The sequence below is a fragment of the Silurus meridionalis genome, chromosome 15 (genome assembly GCF_014805685.1).
Source record: "Silurus meridionalis isolate SWU-2019-XX chromosome 15, ASM1480568v1, whole genome shotgun sequence".
Lineage (NCBI taxonomy): Eukaryota > Metazoa > Chordata > Actinopteri > Siluriformes > Siluridae > Silurus > Silurus meridionalis.
Window position 1 is genome coordinate 5,456,293 of NC_060898.1, and position 25,830 is coordinate 5,482,122.

General features: G+C 38.3%; 1 protein-coding gene across 1 annotated transcript in view; it reads left to right on the forward strand.

The window, feature by feature from the left end:
• Positions 1–744: 744 nt before the first annotated feature.
• Positions 745–25,830, forward strand: part of pnpla7a (patatin-like phospholipase domain containing 7a) — a 33,659-nt gene continuing 8,573 nt past the window's right edge. Inside the window, 27 exon segments of the mRNA XM_046867743.1 lie at positions 745–1,047; positions 1,329–1,363; positions 5,434–5,504; positions 5,687–5,774; positions 7,661–7,740; positions 7,982–8,070; positions 9,468–9,608; positions 10,082–10,241; positions 10,649–10,729; positions 10,865–10,993; positions 12,804–12,884; positions 13,627–13,765; positions 13,842–13,925; positions 15,007–15,092; positions 15,202–15,354; positions 16,232–16,309; positions 16,544–16,749; positions 17,406–17,537; positions 18,152–18,225; positions 18,228–18,274; positions 21,041–21,154; positions 21,272–21,338; positions 21,447–21,596; positions 22,321–22,384; positions 22,527–22,695; positions 23,905–24,087; positions 25,025–25,143. Coding sequence (XP_046723699.1) covers positions 1,351–1,363; positions 5,434–5,504; positions 5,687–5,774; positions 7,661–7,740; positions 7,982–8,070; positions 9,468–9,608; positions 10,082–10,241; positions 10,649–10,729; positions 10,865–10,993; positions 12,804–12,884; positions 13,627–13,765; positions 13,842–13,925; positions 15,007–15,092; positions 15,202–15,354; positions 16,232–16,309; positions 16,544–16,749; positions 17,406–17,537; positions 18,152–18,225; positions 18,228–18,274; positions 21,041–21,154; positions 21,272–21,338; positions 21,447–21,596; positions 22,321–22,384; positions 22,527–22,695; positions 23,905–24,087; positions 25,025–25,143 — 2,798 coding nt within the window. The 5' untranslated portion in view covers positions 745–1,047; positions 1,329–1,350.

Consider the following 25,830-nt stretch of genomic DNA (forward strand, 5'->3'; position numbering starts at 1 on the left):
TGACAATAAAAGCCACTTGACTTGACTTGACTTGTTTTATGTTCTGAAAAGTTCCTCGTTCATGTCCGTGTTCATCCTTTACACCAAACATCAAACTCGAATAAAATGAAACGTTTGTTTATTTTTCTTTTCTTTTTTATTCATATTCAAAAGGGAAGCAAGTGAAACCAAAAAAAAAGCAGAGTAGCAGAAAGAAGCAGTCAGTGCATTGAAAATAAAACTACTTATACATTTTATCTGCGGCCTTTTGCATGCGTGAGCGGGACTGAAACATCCATCCCGTGCAGACCTCTACTGTCTATATCATTGAGCGTGTGTATGAATTGGGAAGTGATGTCATTTAGAGTCGACGGCTAAGATGGGAAATTCCAGTAATTGACTATTTCGTGGAACTTTTTAAACAATGGAGATTGTCTGTGACATTGTGGAGGACGTTACGATGCTCGCGCTTTATACTCTACATACTCATACTCTACTTAAATGAAGGTAAACACAGTTTTTCATAAATGTATAAGCAATTGACCCTTTGCAAAGAGCTTGATTGTTAAGCGTTAACGTCATGCCAGGTAAGGCTTGTCGGACATAACAACAGTTACTAAGAAGGGCGGATTTTTTACGAAGGGTGCGTCTGTGAGTGACGTCACTTTCCAATACAAACGCCCAATAATATAGTCCCACCCATGACACTTGATTGACAGCTTTTAGTGCACGGCATCAGAAATATCAAATGCAAAATGAATTCTAATTCACGGATTATTTTTCTATTTAAAAAGTGACAAACGCAAACAGTAATGCAAGATTTGCAATTGCGTTTGCATTATGTCACATGCGTCCACATATGGAAAAACGCAGCCACTGGCTAGCAACAACGCCTCTGATTGGCTTGTTTAGATTTTGATAGCCAATAGTAATCCAGAGTACTGCTATGTTCCTGACAGCTAAAGTAAACAGCCGCATGGGGAAGGCAGCTGTAAAGTTTCTAAGGAAGTGAAGGATTCATCAGATTTTGCGAGTTATTTTAAATGCAAAATTTTACTCAGTTAACTGGTAAGTTTTATTTTTGATAAAGGGAATGTAATATCCGAGCTAACATATCCAGGCGAGCTAACGTCCCAGTCCTGAGGGGTGTGAGAGCTGCAGGTTGTTTGGAGATGATTGTCAGGATTGTTCAGTGTTTAGGAATGATCCTGTCATATTACTGCTATTCTGCACATTATAACAAGGCAAAGCTGTAGATGTGTGTGATCTCGAATCTAAACTCGTTGCATTGCCTTTGATAAGAAAAAGAAGATTGTCACGATTTTAACATTTTTTCTTCTTTACTATAGAAATGAGTGGAGAAGAGGATTCATGTGCATTTCCTGTAAGTATCTTTAAACTCATGAAATAATAATAATGCTATAATGTTTTTCATTTTCAATGTATAACTTTTGAATAATGGCGCAACAATAGAAAGCATTGTGTTTGTTTGTTTGTTTTAGAGTCCACCCTCATTGTAGTTTATTACAGGGGTTGCCAAGTGTTTAGATTTAAAGGAATGCTATAGTGGATTTTTATTGTGCCAATAAATGTGCAAATGACCAGATACATCTAAAAAAAAAAAACAATAAATAAAAAAATGCTATTCAATTCAGTTTAAGCAGTACATTCTGCTCTTATGCACTTTTGCCTGAGCATGATGCTGGGCATCTTTTCTTGGCTGTCATTGATGTTTGGGGTTATTTTCTGTGCTGTGGCAAGTGAGAGATGACTGTCCTGTTTGTATGTGCTTTTATTCATCTTGAGAACAGCAAAAAGTTGCTCACCCAAATAATTACCTCCAGACATGCTGAGCGTTTCCTGTAGGCAGAAATGGCGTGTCATTTCAGGGACGAATTGTGGAAACGGCACTCACAGAGACACACTTTACCAGTTATATCTGATATATAATATTACATCACAGGCTGGATATTATGGACCCGTGGGCTGGAAGTGGCCCAGGGTCCTTGAGTTTGACATGTCTGCATGACCTTGTAAGCATGTTTGCGGAAATAAAACCGATCTGTCCTTGTAAGTTTGTCCCTATTTATCCTTTAACAGTTCCTTTTGTTTGGAACAAACTAGGCCATGTAATGGTATGGAGATTTACTTTGACTAAACAGATATATTAATTTACATTCACATTTATGGCATTTAGCAGACGCCTTTCATAAGTGCTTTGAGTTTCTATCAGTAAATAAATCAACACTGGTTCAATAGATTATATACTTCTTTTTAAATAGATATAACACAGACAAAACAAACTGCAAAAAGTGCTAGTGTAAGCATTTTAGGAAGAGGTAGGTCTTACCTGAGAGAAGGTGGGACCATTTGAGCAGTGCTAGAGGATCTCAGGTAGCATTGTGAGGAGTGATGAGGTCTTTGAGGTAAGTATGTGCTGGTCTATTTTTGGCCTTGTAGACAAGCATCAGTGTTTTGAATCTGCTGCTTGCAGCCTCCGGAAGCCAGTGGAGAGAGTGCAGAAATGTTGTGGGCAGGGTGAACACAAGTCGCGCAGCTGCGTTTTGGATCATTTGCAGCAGACGAATAGCGTTCAGAGGTTGACCTGCCAGCAGAGAGTTGCAGTAGTCCAGTCTCGAAATGACAAGAGACTGAACAAGCACCTGAGCAGCCTGTGTGTATAGAAATGGTCGAATCCTTTGGATGTTGTAGAGAAGAAACCGACAAGAAGCAGCCACATTAGCAACATGTGAGGAAAAGGACAGTTGATTGTCCCCAAGGTTGAGAGCAGTGGCAGAAGGGGACATCAGAGAGTTGTGTAGAGTTATTCTGAGATCCTGACCTGGAGATGAATCACATGGGGTTGACAAGCAGTTCAGTTTTGCTGGGGTTGAGTTTCAGTTTATTGGCTCTATTATTACTTATTATTATAATTATTGTGACTATGATTATTAAATAAATAAACTCATCCACAAAGATATGTCCTTTATGCATGCTGAGATCTGAGAAGAAGCTGCGCTATCTGGCATGTGCGACCTTTACTGATTGATATAAATGTACAGATAATAAATGTACAAGCTTAATTTTCATTAAAAAATCCTACCTTAGAGTGAGCTTTACACACTATTGGCATCAAGGTATGGCCTTTGCAACATTGTAATTTATCTTGGAGAAAAAGCTATACAATTTTTTTATTTAAGTGAATTAATTTATTTTGATCAGTTGTACAGAGTAATAAGATAACTGGTTACTAAATCAACAAATAATTAAATAGATAATGTCACATATACATGAATTTTCCTCACAACGAAAAATGTTAAGGGGTTTGATTTAACAATACCCCAATAGTGAAGCATGCTGGTGGTAGCATAGTATAGAGACTGTATGTTTTATTCACTGTGAAACTGGTTAGACTTGAGGATAGTACCAAAGCACAAAGCAGAGACATGGTCCACTCTGCAAAGGACTTGAGACTGTGGCGGATGTTCACCTTTTAAGTAGAAAAACGATCCTATGCACCCTTCCAAAATGTGGCTTAACCAAGACTTCAGTCCAGAATTTGTGATTTTGAATACTTATGCAAGGCACGGTATGATTGATGTATCGCATATAATGGCTGAAGAATGTAAATATAAGCTAGTTGTACTTATTGCACTGATAGCTCAGTGTATATCTGTGTTAGTATATTCTTGTCTACTTTAACATGTAAGAAGTTGCACCCCCACCCCCCATTTCAGGAAATCAGGAAGGAAATTGTTTGACTCACACAGTAGCTGGTTTCGGGACGATTACGCTCCTCAAAGACAATTTAGTTTGGCTTCAAAGAGACCTTTAGTGCTTTGAAATATGAAAAATGTGAATCAGATTGTACATGGTTCATGACCTTATGGACAATATGACACACCAAGTTTTGAGATTCCAGCTAGCGAAACTTAAAAGTATTAGAAATGTCCATATACAACTCAAAAAAAAAAGAACTGACCAGACAGGGATACATCTGTATTATTCTCTGAGATCAAATATCCTTTAGATTCTGGCTGACTGCATATTATTACATGAATCTCTTAATCTCAGCCAGTAATTAATAAACGCTGATAAAATAAGCCCGTTGTGATCATTTATTCTGGTGCGCTTAACAATAGACCTTGTCACATAGCAAGTTTTAAAAATTGTAAATGAGTAACTCTGTCTCTGTAAGTACATTTATTTTTTTTCTGCTATGTTTAATTTTTTTTTATAAATATATATGCTTATCAAAAGTTTGAAACACCCAGGCTTTTATAGTTTTTTCAGTCACATGCATGTTCCTTTTAATTATATGGTATAAACTTATTTAACTGTAAGATTTACTTTGAACAAACAAATCTTGAAACGTACACACGTTTAACTTTTTAATTGTAAAATCATCCCTAAGCGTGAAAAACGGCTTTACAAACTCTTGGCATATGGAAAGTTAGTTTCTCCAAACATTCAGCTATACTACTTTGCAATGTCTCTTGGAAAATTTGCCAAAGGTGTTCTTCACTAGTCGGAGATTTCTTTTTGACCTTCCGATCCAGTTCCATCCCAGAACAGTTCAATAGGATTTAGGTGTAGGAACCAGGCAGGCCATTCCATGAAAATAACACGCCAGCTGTTTGCTCTCTAAATAAAGCTAACAAATCTTGAAGGTACACTTTAGGTCATCTTCTTGTTAGTGTAGTTGGTTCCAATTTACTGCATTCCAGTCAGAATTGCGTGGTGTTGAAGTATGAAATGGTGGATATATTGGTTTATTATTCCATTCACCATTTAACCTACATTTTGCCATTTGTCTGGGGGGAAAAAAACAATAAAAGACTGGGCGTTTCTAAACCTTTGACAGGCACTGTATAGTCTTGATAATTACACAATAATTTTTATGCATTTGCATTTTTTCAATACATTTGAGAATAAAATTAAGCTTCAACTCCACAAACAGTTTGCCAGCTGACTTTAAGTCGATTGTTACAATGTTCTGTTCATCAGAGATATAGAGATATCGGGAAATGGTAGCTTAGTGGATAAGATGTTGGACTTGTGATCAGAAGGTCATGGTTCAAATTCCAGCCACCAAACTGCCACTACTGGGTCCTTCTGCAAGGCGTTTTACCCTCAATTGCTAAGCTGTATAACTGAAGTCTCGCTGGATAGCTGCATCTGCCAAATGCCATAAATGTAAAATGTAAATATAGTATATAGTAAACTAGTGTCAGTAATATTTTATGGTAATTACCTGATTACATTGGAAGCTTTCCACATTGCCGAAGACTTACTAATGTGCCAGAATATTTATACACTGTAAAACCCGTGCCCTGTTCTATACCCGTGTTGTAGGTTATGTGTGGTTACTCTTTCACCTTGCCGTTCTGAAGCTTTAAACATTTTTCCTGTCTGTCTGATTCTAAAGGGGGATTTGTTTATCTTTCTTTACAGTTGAGGACAACTGGAATGGACTTCGTGGCCTCGTCCAGCAGTTCATGCAGGAGAGGATGCAGACCACAATGGTACTTCACCCAGAGATTCCCCTTTAAAAGCCTTCATTTTTTGTTAGAATTTGAAAAATGCGTATTAGATCCACTTCTGTTAGATAAATCATAGTGCCGTTTCACTACACAATGTGTTTTCATTCAGTACATGCCACTTTAACTAGATTGCATGTCATGTGAGATGTTCCTCTGTGTTGCAGCTGACAGGAATGTTGATAGGTGCCGTGGTGGCTGTGTGCCTTATAGGCATCTCCGTGCTCTTCCTCTACCGCAGATACAAGCTGGCGAGTAAGCGGAAATCTTCTTTGAGCTCTGCCTCTCACCTTGATCTCTACATCATCGTCACACTATTGACTTTTACCATTTCCTGCTATGCCATTATGATGCAAATAGGGTTCAGATAAAACGCTATATGGATAAAAGTATGTGGATAACTGGCCTTGAACATCCCATTTCAAATCTATTTGCTCTCACTCTTCTGTGAAGATGTTCCACTAGATTATAAATGTATGCTTGTGAAGATTCAGCCACAAGGGTGTTAGTATAATCACAAAGGTGATGTCATTGCTCCAATTCTTCCCAAAGGTGTTCAATAGGGTTGAGGTCAGGGCTGTATAGCAGCCCACTCAAGATCTTCCACTCCAAACCATTTCTTCATGTTGCTGGCTTTGTGTACAGCAGTGCAATGCTGCAACATGATTTGGTCTCCTAGTTGAAGTGAAGCAATTTTAATGCTACCAACTAAAAACACCCTGTACAGATATTTGTCTATACAGTGTAACTTAAATATGAATTTGAGTGTTCTATTGATTGCAAAATAAGACATGAAACACTAAAGAATGTGCTGTTTTAGGACAAGAATGTACAGTGCTTAATTATAGTGGAGGAAATAAGTATTTGACATATAAGCTTTTTTTTCTAGTGCAGCAATTTACATGAAACTTCGACCAGACATTGGCGTTAACTCAAGAAATCTACACATATCAAGCATCAACATATTACAATCCATAAAGGAAAGCTAAACAGGTAGTCCCCGACTTAACCCCCAGCGTAACATGAAATACCCAGGAGTCTTCAGCATGAGGTAGTATACTGTAATTTGTTAATAATTTAACACATCAATACAATTTAATTTGTATTGTGCCTTTAACAATGAACACTGTCCCAAAGCAGTTTTATAGATTCAGCAGCAGAAATCAGTGCTGCTGAATCAAGCCAGTGGCAACAGCGACAAGGAAAAGCTCCTTGAAATTGCAAAATTGACAAGGAAGAACTCCCTGAGATGGAAAGAGGAAGAACCCTTAAGAGGAACCAGACTCAGAAGGGAAAACTTCCTCATTTGGGTGATACCGAATGTACATTCATTATAGTTTCAGTTATAGTTATCGTTCTTGAGTTGAACCTTCCACAGTAGGGTCTTGGATCTTAATGCTCTGCTGCACCGAGTTGCCTCCAATCAAAGAGATCCCCCCCAAACAAGCTCCGCCCTCATACCACAATGCTCTACCGCTGAACGTACAAATCACCCCCAGCCGGTTGCGCCCAAGGCAATCGCCTAGTTTGCCTTTTTCTAGAAACAGTACAACATAATTTGTTATAAACAGATTTCACAACTCCTAAATATTTCTGTAAGCACAATTGAAGCCATTAACTGAAAGGAACATCACTCCATCTTCATGCTCAAGTTTGCTACACAACATTTGGAACCTTGCCATGCCTCTTCATTAATAATGGACACTTGGCTGTAGAATGCATTTGGATATTGTTTTCTCTGTGACGGTTGTACCCGCTGCCTCCAAGTCTTTCTGAAGCTCTTGGTTCATGGCTCTTGAGCTAATCTTCTGACTAACCTTTTGACTCCCCTAATGGCCCCACAAATAATGGCCCAGTGAAGAATAAAAAAAGTTGATGTGTTGAATACTTATCACCCCTGCTATACTATATATAAAATGTGAAACCCCTGTAAGATAAGTTAGTTCCTGTTTTTACTTGTTTTATAAGAGACATGAGTGATAGAAGCTAAAAGACTTAATTGACCACCAGCACTAGTGATAGATATGCTGTATAGACATCCAGCAAATACGCCCAATCAAAAATTCAATAGCTCTGTTTGTATAAATGGCTTTGAAATTCATATATTTTTATGTAAAAGTGCTGTACTGTTTATTTTGCAGGTCAGCAGACGGGCACACCTCGGTACCGTTTCAGGAAAAGAGACAAGGTCCTTTTCTACGGGAGAAAGATCATGAGAAAGGTAAGTCCTATAGCGCGTTTTATGAGCCTGACTGGTTTACATTTAAACAGATCAAAATCGATTTTCATTCTATGTATCAAATCCTTATTCCAATTCCCAACCACCTCTGAGCCAAAACTTTCCTCTGACCACCAGATAGCACTGTTTTTGTACCATTTAAATGCAGACTATCTCATTCCACACGTTTTACATACAGTGCTTTATTTTACTTAATTATTTGTTTTTTCCTGCATCCTTTCAGGTCCAAACTCTGTCTTCCACTCCCTCGTCTACATCCATATCGAAACATCGCCCTCGGAAAAGAACTAAAGTCTTGAGTATTGCCCGAAGGTATTAGTTTCTCATAGTATAGTAGAGTATATGCAGTGGTGGATGAAGAACACTAACTTGAGTAAAAGTAGAGAAACACTCGGTAAAATATTACTCCAGTAAAAGTGCTCTGTTTAAACCAGGGGTCACCAACATTTTTGAAACTAAGAGGAATTTCTTGGGTACCGATTAATGTGACGGGCTACACGCTTCTGAAATAACAAATTTGCTCAATTTACCCTTAATTATGTTATTATTAATGATATTCATCTATGTGAAGACACTGATCATGTTAATGATTTTTCACAATAATTATCAACAATGATTTAACAAGGTAGGAAACAGATAAATATCAATATGCAAAACTTTATTTCTAGAAATCTTTGCAAGTATTTACATTTTCAAATGATCACTTCTACATTTTCACCAGCCACTAACAATTTTTAACAAGTCATGCGCTACATTGCATCATGATTGTACATATTATCAATTACGTAACATACAAAAATCAACTTGGAGACCAGCTAGTCAAATATGATTTTTTTAAATTTTATTTTAAATATTGTAATTTTCAAATTTACACCAATGCAAGTGTGATTTAAAAAAAAAAAGAGCAACAGCTCACTGGTAAGTGGCGCTATGGTGAGCTTTTTTAAAAAAAAGGCCCGCTGGCACCATGTTGGTGACCCCTGGTTTAAACTTTCACTTGAGTAAAAGTACTATGATTTATTATGGTTATAATGATCCTATTATAATTTTTGTCACAAGAGTCTTTGCTTAATCAACTCAGTTTATGAGAAAAGTCTCTGCTGTCTCTAACTCTTAGCAACACCAATCTATTAATAGAAAGATATTAATGAGTCAAATACTGATCAGTATATATTAAAATGATCATGAGCCAAAACCTTTTTAAGTACTTAAAATAAAAATTGCACAAATGAGGCCTAGGTTGCTGTGGCAGGTGAGAGTCAGGAGTTGGTTTCATCATTTATTCCTCTCGAAATGTTCTGCTTGCTGTTGAAATGATGTTGCACTGTATGTTCGTGCTGAGTAGATGCCACCAAGCCGTAATCAAAACGAGTTCAAAACAGAGCGTGCGCTCTGATTGGTGGATTGCTGCGTGCTTGAGTTTTTACCCACTCATAAATAAAAAGGAACGACTGATTTCGTTAAATGTAGTCGAGTAAAAAAGTAAGAGGTTTGACTTTGAAATGGAGTGAAGTTGAAGTAAAAGTCTCCCCAAATGGAAATACTTCAGTAAAAGTACAGATACGCGGAAAAAACTACTTAAGTACAGTAACGAATTACATTTACTTTGTTACCATCCACCACTGAGGTATATATAAATATGCATAGGAATATGAATAGGCAATGCTACGAACTCGAGGCAAAGTTTTGATATGCTATTTAATTCGCAGGATATTGCGGATAAAAAAGGAACCACCAACTCTGCAGCCCAAAGAGCCTCCTCCCGCTCTGCTGGAGGCAGATCTTACAGAGTTCGATGTAAAGAACTCCAACTTGCCCTCTGAGGTGCTTTACATGCTTAAGAATGTCAGGTTGGTAGTTTAGACCCGTTTTTTTCTCTTCTCATGTGTGTCCTGAGGTAACTTTCGAATCTCCATAATTATATAATAAAGTATATAAATACGGAGCATTTCTGTGTAATATTGAAGGCACGATTTATATTATTTGAATCTAAATTAAGTATATTTTTTTTGGACATGAATGTTTTCTTGTACACGTGCAGAGTTCTAAAAATGCTATCATGGTTCTGTTTCATCTCAACCTGTACCGTCATTTATTTATTACAAACTATGCATTGTTACGCTTTTTACTGTGTTGATTGACACCTCAAAGAGATAAAGTATTTTGTCAACCCTAAGTCGAATGAGCTTTTTCACACAGGAAAATGGGGTAGACATTCACAATTTTCTTGTTACTCTTTTATATTCTTAAAAATCACATGACTGGTTCCCACTTTAAGATGGTGTTTTAACTCTTGAGGTTTTTTTTGTATTTGTGTGTGTAGAGTTTTGGGGCACTTCGAAAAACCTTTGTTCCTGGAGCTCTGTCGCCACATGGTGTTTATTGAGCTGCAAGAGGGCGAAGGACTGTTCAAGCCCGGCGACGACGATGACAGCATTTATGTGGTTCAGGATGGAAGACTGGAGCTGTGTATCCATGAAAACGTGAGGAACCAGGAAAACACCTGGGAACGTGTCATATATTGACTTAATAGGACATATTGGCATGGTAGCTGTCAGATTTAGTTATGCTGCTTCAGTACAAAGTTGTGTTTAGATGCTACTGAAAACAGATCCTCTTTAAGTCATGATGAAAGTGTCAGCCTTTGAGCCATGATCCATATGCAGGTGATTTGCATAATCTAATTTGACAGCTGTATAATCCAAGTCCAACTTTCCCTGCACCTACATCGACATAACTTTTGGGCTTACGGTAATTCACCGATTCCGAATAACAGAATCTCTTCATGCCGTTTCTTTTTCGTCATGAGCCCGCGGACGCTTTATTATCGGTAGACAGTTATTCCCTTGTCTTATTTCCCTTTGAATAACTGTGCGAATACGAATCTCAGGATGGCACAGATCCAGTGGTGAAGGACATGCTGCCCGGAGACAGCGTTCACAGCCTGCTAAGCATTCTAGACTTCATCACAGTGAGTCTTCCTCTCTTTCTTTCATGTTTTTTTTTTTTTTTTTGCCCTTCATCTACTGCCAGCACACAAAATTTAATGCTTGTCTCCAAACTCTTTTTTTTTTTTTTTCGCTTCCTTTACTGATTTGTCCTGTAGGGGTATCCTGCTCAGTATAAGACGGTGTCCGCTCGAGCAGCAGCACGCTCCACCATCCTACGCCTGCCTGCCTCCGCCTTCGAGTCTGTGTTTGAGAAATATCCTGAAACGCTAGTGAGAGTTATACAGGTACACCAATTTGTATTACTAACACTCCCGGTCCAGGTGGAGCTCTAGTGTCAATTCAATTACATTTCAATTGTTGGATTAGACATTGTCCCAGGAACAAATGGAGCTTTTAAAAAAAATCCCGATGTAGAGCCAGAGGTCGCACCAGCCAAAAGAAAAATCTTCTCCTTTGAAAGGATCCGGATTTAAAAGGGGAATCTTCTAAGTAACAGCTGACTCTTGACAATTAAAAACTATAAAAGTCCCGAGATTGTTTGCGTTTCATGAGGTCCATCGCCTGTAAAAATCTGCATGTCTAATTCACTACCAGTTTGTTAAGAAGCTGTTATAAACACACACCAGCTGGTTTTATAGGGCAGGATATCATTTATCCTAATTGTTTTGTCCTAATTGAATTGTATTTGTTTATGATTTTATTTTGGATTACCTTCTTATCAGTTATTAATAAAAAAAAAAAATACAGGTAGTTTCAGACTTAGGAAGGAGATGCATTCTGATGACCTCGTCGTAACTCACCGAGACATGGCCTCGCCTACCCAGGAGTCTATCAGAATTGGGTAGTATACTGTAATTTGTTAATAATTTACAGTACATAATGTAGCAAAACAGAGCAATTTATAGTTCTGTATAAACTATAGTGTATATATGTATGTGGCAGCAGGCATGTTGACTATTTTCTTTTTTTATACCTCTCCTTTTTATTGGCGTCTTCGAGCACTGAAACAGAGCGCACTGATTAGTGTGATCAGCTACAGGTGTGTTCCTCAACGCTTGTTTCGTCCAACTGTGCCCTCCACTCATAAACCGGCGCTCGTCCAGGCACCTGCTGCCACATACATATATACTGTAGTTTATACAGTAGGGTACTGTATATTGCTCTGTTTTGCTAAATAATGTTCTGTAATTTATTACATTATTAACAAAATACAGTATAAAACCCCATACTGATCAGTATTCTTACGATATTTTCAAGTTGCGAATTTGGTCATCGGAACTCTTTTCCATCGTACCTGTGCATGCTTTGTGTGTAATTGAAATAAATGAGCTATAGAATCTTGACAGTAATCAACATTCACATCAGGGAGTCATTTTCTACATAAACCCAATGGATTTTCATGAACTGGCACACTGGGTTTTCATGAATGGAAGTTTTTGTATAAATGCACCTACTATTGATTTTATGTGCATTTTTTTAAATTTTTATTTTTTTATTTTTTTTTGTAATAAAAGAAAATTATTTCTTTTGATTCACAGGTGTGATTTAGACCTGCAGTTTACATGATATTAAACTGAAAGTCCACATCGGGTACACTTTTTACACACATTGTGGAATTTGAACAATAATGTGGAATATTGGTACACACAATCGAGTGGTTTTGTATTCTACTCTGCATACATATGTATACTTTATAGTATATATTTGTCTATTTTGTATCATTTGTTTATACCTCTATTTATTTAGTGGTTTGTTAGTTGTTTTGTTGTTGCATTCATTGTGGACAGCGAAGGGAGAATTTCATTGTATGGGGAAACATGTTTCCTTAGTTTAGTGTTTATTGTCATATGCACAGTAATCAGAATCTTCTTCTTTCTTCTGATTCTGATTACTGTGCATATAAAAAACACTAAACTAAAATAAACTAAACTTAAAGTTTGCCCTTTGCAACTTTATCCTGACCGTGTAAGACTAAAGGAACAGATACCAGACATGCCTTTGTTTGATAAAATATTTAGTAAAATGAGACTTGAACAAACAGAAGCACGTCTGTGATTGTTTTAGTAACTTGGGTTTCTTATGCGTCCGTTTCAGATCATCATGGTTCGGCTGCAGAGAGTGACCTTTCTTTCGCTGCATAACTACCTGGGACTAACCACTGAACTCTTTAATCCGGTAAGAGGACTAACACCCACAAACGTAGGTTGTTTTTTCCACTGAATTATAGTCAATTCCAGTCATCAATACCAACAAACATGTTGCACAGTCAGACTGGAAATTACACATGCCCACAGTTTCTATCACACATACACACACCCTTCTGATCGCCTTCATGTGCCTAGATGCACACACCCTTTCAAAGTAATTTCATGCAAAATTAGTTCCAGTGCGGTAGTCACACCTGAATGTAGGTCCGCTTTAAAGGCTATAAAGTGCAGTGAGAATGAACGAAAGTGATCATGGGGCCTTAGTGCTCATTTAAAGGACACTGGCTTTATTACCTTCTGGGTCATCAATCTGAACATTCCTTTTACCACTTTAGCTGTGACTCAAATCATAGTTCGTCAGTCACCGCCTCATTTCAGGAAACCAATGGATTTGGGAAACGCTCAGATCACATGAAGCCATTTGTCCTCTTTGACTCTTGGCCTAATTTACGGTTTTTATTCTGCTTTGTCAGCATATCGCTGCCGGATTGTTTACTCACCATGCGCTTTGCCGATGTAAAATAATTCGAGATTAATACCCGCACATCTCCACAATGGTCGCTTCATGAGGTTGTACTTTGAGATAAGCATGTCGTCGCACATAAAGTTTTATACAATAAAAACCCAGTTTGCTTTAAAAAAAAAAATTTAAATCGGAATGCTGGGAAAGAAATATGATTTAGTGTCTGCCGTACTCTTCGTGTTGATAGGAGAGGCAGGCTGTGCCTCTGACCACAGTCAACAGTGTGATTGCCGAGGGGAGCCCCTGCCGTGTCGCTCGCAGACACCATTTTCACACACCGTTAGATGAGGATTACAGCCAAGGAACTACAGACTCTACGGACTCGGGTACACCCACACAGACGCAAACATGATTCGGGATTGAAGGAATTTGTTCTGAAAAGCAGTTTTTTTTTTTCCCCAGATGGAGGCAAAATTACTACTTCAGAGAATTTGTCAACAGTGATCAGGAAACCTCGCTCTGTTTCAGCACCAGTGGACAGCGCAGGTAATTTGCCTCTGACTGCCAGGGCCTAAAAGGGCATCTCCCAGAAAGACTTAAATTAGTATACATTAGGGGTGTAACGTACATATATTCAAACTAAACTTTTGTGGTGCGTTTTGTTCCGGGGGTAAAAAATTTAAATAAAAATAAAGGGAAACTAGAGTTAGGGCAGAGTCACTGTGGCTCCTCCCACAGTCCTGGTTGTTTTGCGCATGTGCGAAAACTTGGCCACTTTCGGATTTACGGCGCGCTAGCGATATGAATTCTTTTGCATTTTATATCCAGCTTCAAGAATTTCTCTTAAAAGGAGAAAATCCTAATAATTCCACATATCAAGGGAGTGAATAAATTTGATAAAGTATGCTGAAATAAGTGGAAAGTTTAGTTGTACGTATCTTAAGTAAATTAAATTTTAAACCCAAATGGGGTCTAAGAAATGTAAAGTATTTAATTATATTTTTCAGTTTATTTAATTTTATTTAAACAAATAAATTTGTGCCAATTGAATCGATTATTCAATTTAATCGATATAGTAAAAACATGTATTGCATTAATTTAATTTATTCTGTTTCATATTTATATATTTAATTTTTTATTAAATTTTCTATTATTTTTTTCTATTATTTAACCAATCAGGCATTTCACAAAATGTAAACTGTTGATGTTCACAAAAGGTAATAATAATAAACTGCATTAATAAAAAAAAAAAAGAAAAGAAAAAGATTTTATGTTTTGCATTTCTTTCCCCTAATCGTACCGAAATTGAACCGAGAATTGTGTTGACCGTTACACCTCTAATATATACATATTTCTTGGCCATATTTATTCAATGAATTTCTTTTGTCATTAAGAGTACAGCGCACACACAACATAACTACTCCTAATCTCACCTGTTCTGATAAGGATTCACCATTGTTCTTGAGATCTATTTTGCAATGTTCAAATGTGGGTTTGTACCATTTTTGAAAAGCGTATGATTGAAATCAAGCACCTTTTAGTGTTTGTACGCCAGAATCTTTAGGTGTTCAGAATAAGCCTGGTCCTGGACTGAACCCTCATTTAATATAGACTTTGACCTGAACAGGAATAGCTGGTAACGACCTGAGCATGGCATATGAGCGAGCCAGAGTAACCATTGATGATCTACTGCCCAGCACTGTAAACTACAAGGTAATTCTGCTGCCTGATTTCCCCCTTATACAACAATCTGATTATATATACAGTATATACATACAAAGTTAAATGCATTTTCCCCCAAATATCTTCTTCCTCTTTCCAGTCTATTCTAAAGAAGACCGTGACCATGCATCAAGTTCCATCTGCAGTGTATCACTACACAGAGAGTGGGGGGAGCACTGATGTCCCCCCCAGTAAAGTGGGTGCCATCTTCCAGGCAGCCAAAAAAGACTTGTTAGGGATTATCCAACTGAAGGTGAGTGGGTGATTATACAGAGAGTGTTACACACAAAAAACAAATCATCCCAGTCCTGTTTTTTGCTGAAACACACAGGACCTGGTGTTATGATAATCATTATAATTAAAAAAAAGATTTTCAATAGGCAAGATATTTATTGCAGGCATGATCAAACGCGCGTGAGCTACTGCAAAACTGCAGCGAGATACGTGACACTATTTAGTCCGTAAATAAAGATTAGGTCTTCCAAATTCCATTACACCATGACTGATGATCATTTGGAAGTCTGCTTGAGGCTGGCTACTAGCAGCTACTGTCCAGACTTTGCAACCCTAGCTGTTTCCATTCAGTGCAAGTCATCAGAATATGGGATATGCCATAAGGGATCATGCAGGTATGCAAGATATGCCAGCATATATTTTATATCTGAAGAGTGTGTGTGTGTGTGTGTGTGTGTGTGTGTGTGTGTGTGTGTATGTATGTATACATATATACTGTCCAGTCATAACAATATGACCACCTGCCCAATATTGTGTTGGTCTCCCTAATGCTGCGAAAATAGTCTTGACCTGTTGAGCATTAACAGATAAACTTCTTAGCAATGTGAGCTACAGAAGCTCGTCTGTTGGATCGGACCACACGTGCCAGCCTTCGCTCCTCACGTGCATCAACGAGACTTGGTCGCCCATGACCCTTTCGATGGTTTACCACTGTTCCTTCTTGGACCACTTTAATAGATACTGACCACTGCAGACCAGGAACATCCCACAGGACCTGCAGTTTTGGAAATGCTTTGACACAGTTTAGACATCAAAATTTGGCCCTTGGGGTGTGTGTGTGTGTGTATATATGTGTATATCTCGTAAACCACCCATTTCATTTTATGTGTGTTTAGGACCCCAGTCTATTGGAAGGCAGAGTGACCCTGCACCAGGTGAAAGCTGGCTCTGTGGTGGCACGTCAAGGAGACCAGGTAATAGTCATTCTAAACCCTGCTTACACAGTTTCTGCACTGTGACTATAGAGTCAGGGTTTACTTCAATTGAATATACTTGAAGTCTCTCTCCAATATGCCAGAGGATAAATTCCAAGGTTTTTTGATTGTCTGTTTGTTTGTGTGTATATGTATATATATATGTGTGTGTGTGTGTGTGTGTGTGTGTGTGTGTGTGTGTGTGTGTGTGTGTGTGTGTGTGTGTTTATGTAGGACGTGAGTTTGCAGTTTGTGATTTCAGGTTTACTACATGTTTACCAGCGGATGATCGACCGTGAGGAGGAATCGTGTCTGTTTGTTGCTCACCCTGGAGAGCTTGTGGGTCAGCTGGCTGTCCTCACGGGGGAACCGCTCATCTTCAGTGTCCGAGCTCAACGTGACTGTTCCTTCCTCTCCATTTCCAAAACCCATTTTTATGAGTATGTACCGAATTTAAACTCGTCTGGGCATTTTCATACTCCACCTGAAGGCTCGAGTCTGTATTACAACAGTACACTATTTCCAGGGTACCAATAACTTAATAATTTAAGAAATGATTGCACACTGCTAAAGAAATTAATTAATGTAACGGCATGTCAATCACCTTGTGTAATTTCTGCCTTTCTGTGCCTCTAAACATCGGGCAAATTCTTGGGTTGAAAGTTGCAAACTGGTACATACAGAAGCTAACGTCTGCTGCGTCTGCAACCCACCACATCCTTTTCTGTTGCACTGTGAAACTTGCAGCAACTATTTCCATGCCACATTCCACCCATGTTATTTGATGCCAAGCCTTAGGTGGGGCTGGTTTCATACCACATTTCACACATATTGTGGTTTTCGTTTCAACACCACCGTTTTAGGTGGACCAGATACCGCCTGTTTCCTCTGGGTTTCATTGTCAAAGGTCATCAGAAGTGCCAGTGTCTCTGATGTTTTTTTTTTTTTTTTACCCATAATAAGAGGTATATGGGAGATTCCAGAAACACAATGCGTGTCCACAGTAACATGCATAAAAATGCCCCTAAAATGTTATTTATTTGTACCTCTTGCTTATTCATATCCAAGCTATTGGTCTCATGTGTTTGTGTACCAGAATCATGCGGGTTGAGCCTAAAGTTGTGCTAAACGTAGCTCATACGGTAGTGCGCAGGATGTCCCCGTTCGTCAGACAGATCGACTTTTCACTCGACTGGATGGCTGTGGAAGCTGGCCGAGCTGTCTACAGGTACATCATTAATATTATGTCTTATGTACATTTTCCCAGCTGTTCATGTTTTTTCTCCAGCTACTGTATGCTGCTAACATTGAACATATATCTCCATATATATTATGTACATCATACAGAGGTTTTACAGTCATACAGAGGTTTTATAAGACGGGTTCCACTCAGAACAGGCCTCGCAAGGATCAATCAAAGATGTTGAGTCCTGGTGCTATGCGTCAGGTGCAGAAGCTGGCTTAAAAAAAAAAACGGCTGCATGAGTTCTGCCAGCGTTGCTTTTGAGGTTGTAGAAGGGTCGCTTGTTAGTGACATTAATGGATGTATGTTGAGTTATTTTCAGAGGCCAGTTTTCATTTGTATAGTATTGTCCTTTGATAACATAAAAAAATGGTTGCTGAAATGTGCAGGATTAAGATATTGTGTGTGTAATATATACACATACTGTGTAGGTCTGTAGTGTGTGGGTCTGGTTTTTCTTTGAATCCAGGTTGCTATAATTCAAGTTGTGTATTGATTAGTATGGCAATGACAACTAGAATTACATTACATAGTACATAGTGAAATCTGATCTCGTTTCAGAAAATTACTATCGAATAAGTTTTTTTCTCTCTTTTCAGGCAGGGCGATAAGTCTGATAGCACCTTTATAGTGCTGAGCGGACGCTTTCGATCAGTCATTTTGAAGGAGGACGGAAGAAGGAGCTCACTGGCGAGTATGGCAGAGGAGATCTAATCGGAGTGGTGAGCATCAACGTTTCCTATGCAGTTGCTTGAGAGTATTTCTCAAATCATCTTTAATATTTGCAAGCCAGTAGGTGCATACTTGAAACGATTAGTACAAACAGCACCACACAGCAGATTACTTTTTTTACTTTTTTAATCATTAGCTCATCTCTCAAAAGTAAGTATTTGTGTCACATCTTATTGCCATCAGAATGACAAGTCCAAGAGATTGTCAAAAATGGAGTCATCACAATATGACGGTGCACCATATTGAGGTTCACGAGATTCACCTTTGACCCATTTTAGAGAACTAGTTTGTCATTGGATGATCTGATGCCGTAAACTCCAATTCATTAGTGACATGCAAGATTCATCTGAACAATTAATCAGTTCAAAGCACAAGATTATCACAGATTGTGACAGCAGGTTTAAACATTTTGCATTCAATAAATGATGCCTAGATGTTGTGGGGGTTAAACTATTCAGGTAAGAACCAGTATAACTTATTTTGATCATGACATAAATTAATAATGTAGGAAACAGCAAACAATTTTACAAAATCTATTAATCAGACCGCACCAAAGCGTTCACAATTCACAAAGAAATTGTGCACAAGTGACTTCATTATGTGGAGGTTGAACAAATAGTTTTGAGAATTAAATTTCTGATCTGAGAGACGATCTAATATCTAACTGAGAAAAACTTTAAATTTGTTTTAAAGTGATGAAACGAGTTCATTTTGACACTGTCAATAGTACACAACAGTGTGAAATGTGCTTAAAATGGGTGGGTGTGTGTGTGTCTGTCTGTGTGTTTCTCGTTAGTCTTGGTCATGTGTTTTTTCTTTTTTCTTTGTATTTTGGTGTAGGATTGTGTCTTAAAATAAATTGTTGATCTCCCCGAGCTCCATTTTTAACAAGTTTGCTCCTTGTCCAAAGGAACATCAGCTAATGGTTTCTTTTTTGGGAGATTTTTCTCTCCCTGGTTTGCTATATGTTCCCATCTGATTGGTCAGAGTCACATGCGTCTCCGTGATGATGCCCATGCTGCTAAGAATACCTGTTCATGCTGATGCCATGGTTACGTGCTGCAAAGGTTGGCGTCAATGCTTTGTCAAGAATCACAAGGCTTCTAATGTGTAGATCCAAATATAGTTACGTTGTACGTCATGGGCATGTTTTTTTGGGGTGTTTTTTTTTTTTTTTTTTAGCTCCCAAACACAGAAGTTTTAATAATGCTATTTACGTGTTGGAGAGTCTGAATGTGCAGCCTGAGCGTTGTGCAAAAGCAGCACAGTTCTTATTATTTTAAATATCTGCCAGTGTAATATAAATATAGCATAATAAACTGGTATATAACTATTAAGTTGGAACTGAACGGTTTCGTTCTGTGGTCCCATAAACTATAGCCAACAGGCTGAATATGGCTCGTCCCCACAATTGACACGCTCTATTAACAATGCCAGAGACATATTTAGAATAAAATTTTAAATATATATTTTACTTATATCATATCTGTAGTAGATGATAAAGTTTGTTTTTAAACAAATTTCCTTTAGTTATTTATAGAGGTCGAGGCACCGATAATTGATTGCTGGGACTATTGGCTATCGGCAGTAATCTTTACCTATATTTTTTCCGGCTTCCCGGCTGCTGTCATTACGAGAGTGGCCTCTAGAGGAAAATCACTGCTGTTACTTGCTGTTAGATTTTACACATAAGACCGCACGCTGCACGGAGAGCGCTATATTTATTTATTATCTATAAATTATACAGTTATATTTATAAATGAATATATTCATGTTTATTTCCTATGATTCAGTACTTTGTTTTTTTGTACTAAAGTTCAGTAGTATTTCACATGGAGTGTTATGTTTTTTTCCCAGTATCTATTTTAAAAACTCTTGGTTGATTAATCGGTCATTGGCAAGTACAATCCACTCCAGCTATCGGTATCTGTAAAATCCACTCGGTTTGACCTCTCGTTATTTACATTGCCTAATTATTTGTTAGATTCACCCATCATACATATGCATAAGTAAATAAATGTTTTGATTTCAATATTAGTTAACATAAAAAGTGTTATTTTGATAGAAATAATGCTCTTTTAATAAGCCACATACCTAAAAAGTGACGCTCATTTGTCTGTACGGTGCATAACAAAATAACAAGCTAATCTAGTGTTAGGAGGTATAATATTTACATTTAAAAATTATAATCAAATCTCCACAATAATATTTTTAGTCACTCCGTCCCGTGTAATTCTCAGTTACAGACGGACCCGACCCCCATTACAGAAAGGAAAAATTATGTGGTGCTCACAGAAAAAAGTTTGATGACCCCTGGTGTAGTTAGTGTTTATTGCCATGTACTCCAGTTATGTCTATTGATGCCAATAAATAAATGATGAAATCTGTAATTTAAATAGAGGTCATATATCTTTTTTATGTATTAAGCAAATTATAAGCCTCAAGATTACACAAAGAATTGCTTTGTGTAATAAAAATCAAGTTGAAAAAGCGTATTGATTCTTTTATTCTCATTATTTTTTTTACTAGGTTGGTTTGATTAAAATCAGTTACACCGGTAGGAGACATGCATGAAACATTGCATTTGGTGTAGAGGATCGTGTTCTTGTATTGGATTTCCAAATATAACAAAGACCAGAAGTCCAAAGCAAATCGATTATATGAATTATATGAATATGAATAGGATATAACAATGTGTTTGTGTGTGTGTGTGTGTGTGTGTGTGTGTGTGTGTGTGTGTGTGTGTGTGTGTGTAGGTGGAGGCTCTGACCCATCAGAACAGAGCCACTACAGTGCATGCTGTACGAGACTCTGAGCTGGCTAAACTGCCTGAGGGTGCACTCAGCTCCATCAAGAGGAAATTCCCTCAGGTGCCTAATCCACTACATGTCCATCTTTTGCTGCATGGCCAAATTTGCACATCTCATGCTTTAATTCACAAAGTGCATTCCCTCCCCTTCTGCTCGGTCTCTTTATGGTGTTCATAGGTGGTCACACGACTCATTCATCTGCTCGGGCAGAAAATCCTTCAGCAGGTTAATGGACCTTTAACAGGTTAGTTATATAATACTGGATATCTCTTGCCTACTGTTTGCAGGACACATTTTTTTCTTGTGCTGCATAGTACGCTCTGATGTGATGAACGTTTCTGTGCTTTTCCAGCTCGTAGTTTGTCCCTGCACACCACAAGCAGTAAGTGGGACGCAGGTAATCCTGCCTCCAACTTGTCCACCGTGGCTGTGCTGCCTGTGTCCGAGGAAGTTCCTCTGACCGCGTTCACCCTGGAGCTGCAGCACTCTCTCTTGGCCATCGGTAAGAGCGTGTGATTGCCTCGGCTGTGTTTCAACGTTTCATTTATATGTAAGGAGTGTTTCCTAAGAGAAGGACTTTCATGCGTGCCTTGTCTGGGTTACAGAAATCTGTTTTATTTACTCAAGTGTCTGTTGTCTAAATACACTGAATGGTCAAAAGTATTGGTACACCTGACTTTCCCAGGCCAATGTGGCTCTTTCCCAAAGCTGAAGGCACACAATTGTATAGAGTGTCTTTGGATGCAGTAGCAGGACATTCTCCCTTTACTTGAACTAGGAGACCCAGATCTGTTCTGTCATGACTATGCCCCTGTGCACAAAGCAAACTCCATGAAGATAAGCTTTGTATGGGTTGGAGTGGAAGATTTAGTGCTATAGAGCTCTTACCTCAAACCTACTCAACACCTTTTGGGATGAATTGGAGCGCTGACTGCACCCCAGATCTCCTCACCTCACCTACTGTACATTACTTCCTGACTTTACTAACACCTTTGTGTCTGAATGAGCCCAAATCTCCACAAGCTCATTCCAAAATCTAGTGGAACAACTTCCCAGAAGAGTGGAGGGTTTTAAGAGCAAATTAGGACTGCAATGATGAAAAAACGCATGCCATACTTATGACCAGGTGTCTGCAAACTTTTGGCAATATAGTGTATGGATAATGCATCTTGGCAAAAAAAGATTTGTCTTCTGAAAGATACATTATATTCTTTTCGAACTGCAAGGTCCCACTCTTCTCCTGACCAGTGACATCATCAAACAGCGGTTGGGTTCTGCTGCATTGGACAGGTTCGGCATCATCACGATCCTCACAACTGTGTGCTAAGTAGCAAAAAGAATCTTTTCAGGAATTGTCTCAATTCGAGTGTTAACTCGCTTGAAGGCTTTGCACTGTCAGAAGTGAATAAAATCATTACTATTCTTCTCTTAGTGTGCACGAGTACAGGTTGTCAAGTTGGCTGGGCCAGCAAGAGGACATCCATCGTATTGTCTTGTACCAAACCGATAGCTCGCTCACACCCTGGACCCAACGCTGCATCCGCCAGGCTGACTGCATCATCATCGTTGGACTTGGGGAGCAGGACCCAGCAGTTGGGGAGGTACATCTTAAACAGAATACAAATGATCATATGTGTGACATGCAGTGGTGGACATTAACAAAGTAAATGTAAATCGTCACAGTTTAGTACTTAAGTATTTTTTTCCACGTTTCTGTATGTGCCAGCGGAGAGATAAACACGCAGCAAGTCACCATTTAGGGCCGCATGCTCTGTTTTGAACTTGTTTTGATCGCAGCTTGGCGGTGTCTATTTAGCACGACATACAGTTCACAAGCAAGCAGAACATTTTGAGATGAATAAAGATGGAAGAAACTCCTAACTCTGCACACAACACCCATGGCCTCATTTGAAGTAGTTGAAAAGAAGGTTTTGGGCTCATGATTATTTTAATAGATATAAATCAGTGTTTGACTCCTTAATATCATCCTATTAATAGACTGGTGTTGCTAAGAGTCACATAGTGTCTTTTCACATAAACTGAGTCGATTAAGCAAAGAGTCATGTGACAAAAATTATAATGAGAACATTACAGCTATAATAGATAGTAATACTTTGAATATTTAAGCATATTCGAAGGCAAATACTTTTGTACTCAAATGAAAGTTTGAAGGGAGTAATGTTTGCACGTTTCTTACCCCTTTGTGCTGACCCAGTGCCCTGACCCCAGCCTCCTAACATCGCTAGAATATGCATTCATAGTGCTCCAATGTATGACAAGTAAAAGCCTCTTGCTTTTTTCCCCTTTTTTTTTGAGAAACCCAGAGCATGCAAAGACCCTGAAGTGTTTCCTCTTGTGGAAATACGTTTAATAAATTACCCATACTGGAGACCTGACAAATAAATGTTTCATTACAGAAAAAAAATCACCCCACCAACACTTTTTTTGGTTAAATATTACAAATCTCAGTGAAGGTTCGCACTCTTCCCTTATGTGATATTTGAAACCAGCCATCTGCATCTTTTTGCCATAGGTCAGCGTAACACACAAGTGCTAACTTCCCTGATTCACATCCATGAGCTCACACATGCCCATGATTAGCTAGATTCAGTATGACTGACAGAGCAGACAGAGCATTTTATCCATCCCATTCAAACAGCCAAATCAGCGCTCTTGGTTCTGTCATCGGTTGGGATTTGAACTTGAACCGTCTCCCACCTACAAGACTAAAGTATTCAAAATGTTGAACACCACAAGTCTCACACCTCAGATCCTTTTTATAGACCATTTGCATGCTTTTTGTCTTTTAGCTAGAACGGATGCTGGAAGGAAGTGCAGTGAGGGCTCAGAAACAGCTGGTATTGCTGCACCGCGAGGACGGGCCTCCACCCACAGGGACTGCTGAGTGGCTTAACATGCGCAGCTGGGTCTCCAGACACCTGCATCTCTCCTGCCCTCGTAGGGTCTTCTCTAAGAGGAGCCTGCCCAAACTGGTAACACACACAAATCCACTTGTAATGCAAACACTGAACTGTATAGAACAGGGATCCCCCAAACCTTTTTCTTTGAGGGCCACATCATTTTTAATGCCTTTCTTTATTGAAGGGCCGGGTCGGTCTGTAACAGAAATTTACATTGACCCGGAGTGACAGCCAGTGTTATTGTGGAGATTTTAGTATGATTTTTAAATGTTTTTTTAATGCCTTATAATGGCGCATTCGTTTATTATTTTGTTATGCACCATACAGACAAATGACTGGTAATTTTCAAGAGATATAGCTACTGTTAAAAGAGCATTATTACACTCTATGTAAAATAGTATTGAACTTTTTTAGACAAAGAAGAAATCCAGTACTGAATCGTGATAATGTGCTAAAGGAAATAAATATGAATATATTAATTAATTATTATGAATAAATAAATTAATAAATATAATTATACAATTAATAAATAATTCAAAATATAATATATCCCTCTCGCAGCGTGCAGTCTCTCTTGTAAAAAACTAACAGCACGTGGTGTCAGTGATTCACCCCTAGAGGTCGCTCTCATAATGACAGCAGACTGACAGTCGGAAAAATATGTATTAATTTTTACCGATAGTTCCAGGTGCTTCGACCTCTATTATTAACTAAGGGAAATTTTTGTTTGAAAGCCAACATTTATTTTCAAATACAGATATGATATAAGTCAAATGTATATTTAAAATTACTTTTTTCAGAATTTGTCTTGGCATTGTTCAGAGGGCCGTTCTAAATGTGAGGTCGTAGTTAAGGGATCCCTGGTTTAGACAGTTTATTAGAGTTTGTTTACTAAATCTTTGGGAATGTTAATAGAATAAATTCATCACACAAAGCCCTCTATAAAAATTTGTTTTGGGTTGAAATATCACTCAGATTGATATAATCATCTCCTGTGTTTGGTTCCTAGACTGAGATGTACCAGCGTGTGTTCCAAAAGCCTGCAGACCGCCACTCAGATTTCTCTCGTCTGGCACGAGTTCTGACTGGCAACGCCATCGCTTTGGTCCTGGGTGGTGGAGGAGCCAGGTACACACCTTACAGAGGAGAATTCTACTTTTAAGTTGAATAGACAAAAGAATTATTCAGTGCATCGTCAATTGACAAAAATTTTCCCAAAAAATTTCATTGCACTCCCTTGTGCATAGACAGAATAATAAAAACCAGAAAGCTATTTTTGAGAATGACCTTTCTGTTTGATCGTGTTTATTATATTCGGATTCAAGCCGAAAGAGACCATAGCTGTGATGCAGTGCAACTCCAAATATTTAGAACAATATCTTGTTTAAATTCTGGGCAGCAATAGCATGTTTTTCTGTTGGATTAGATCATTTATAACAAAGATCCAAACATACCATGAGTGACAGCAAAGTTATTAACGTCATGTCTATGCAGCAGGATTACAATACCTTCAGAGCAGACTCGTCCCATGCACAGAGAAACAGAGGCTGGTGTAGGGTTGAAAAATTCCATGGATTTTCAAGATTGAAAACTCTACATGGGAATTACTGGGAATAAACTGGGGAATTTACAATATTGCAGGTTAACCTATACAGGGAACTTAAATGTTGGCAATTTACTCTCCTCTGAAAATAACTCAACATTATTGTCAAAATAGCGGCCAACAGAAGTGATTACAGCTGTACGCCGTTTAACCATGCAAAGTCATATTCATGTTTTTGTCTGCTTAACAGGACCATACAAATTTGTGTATCT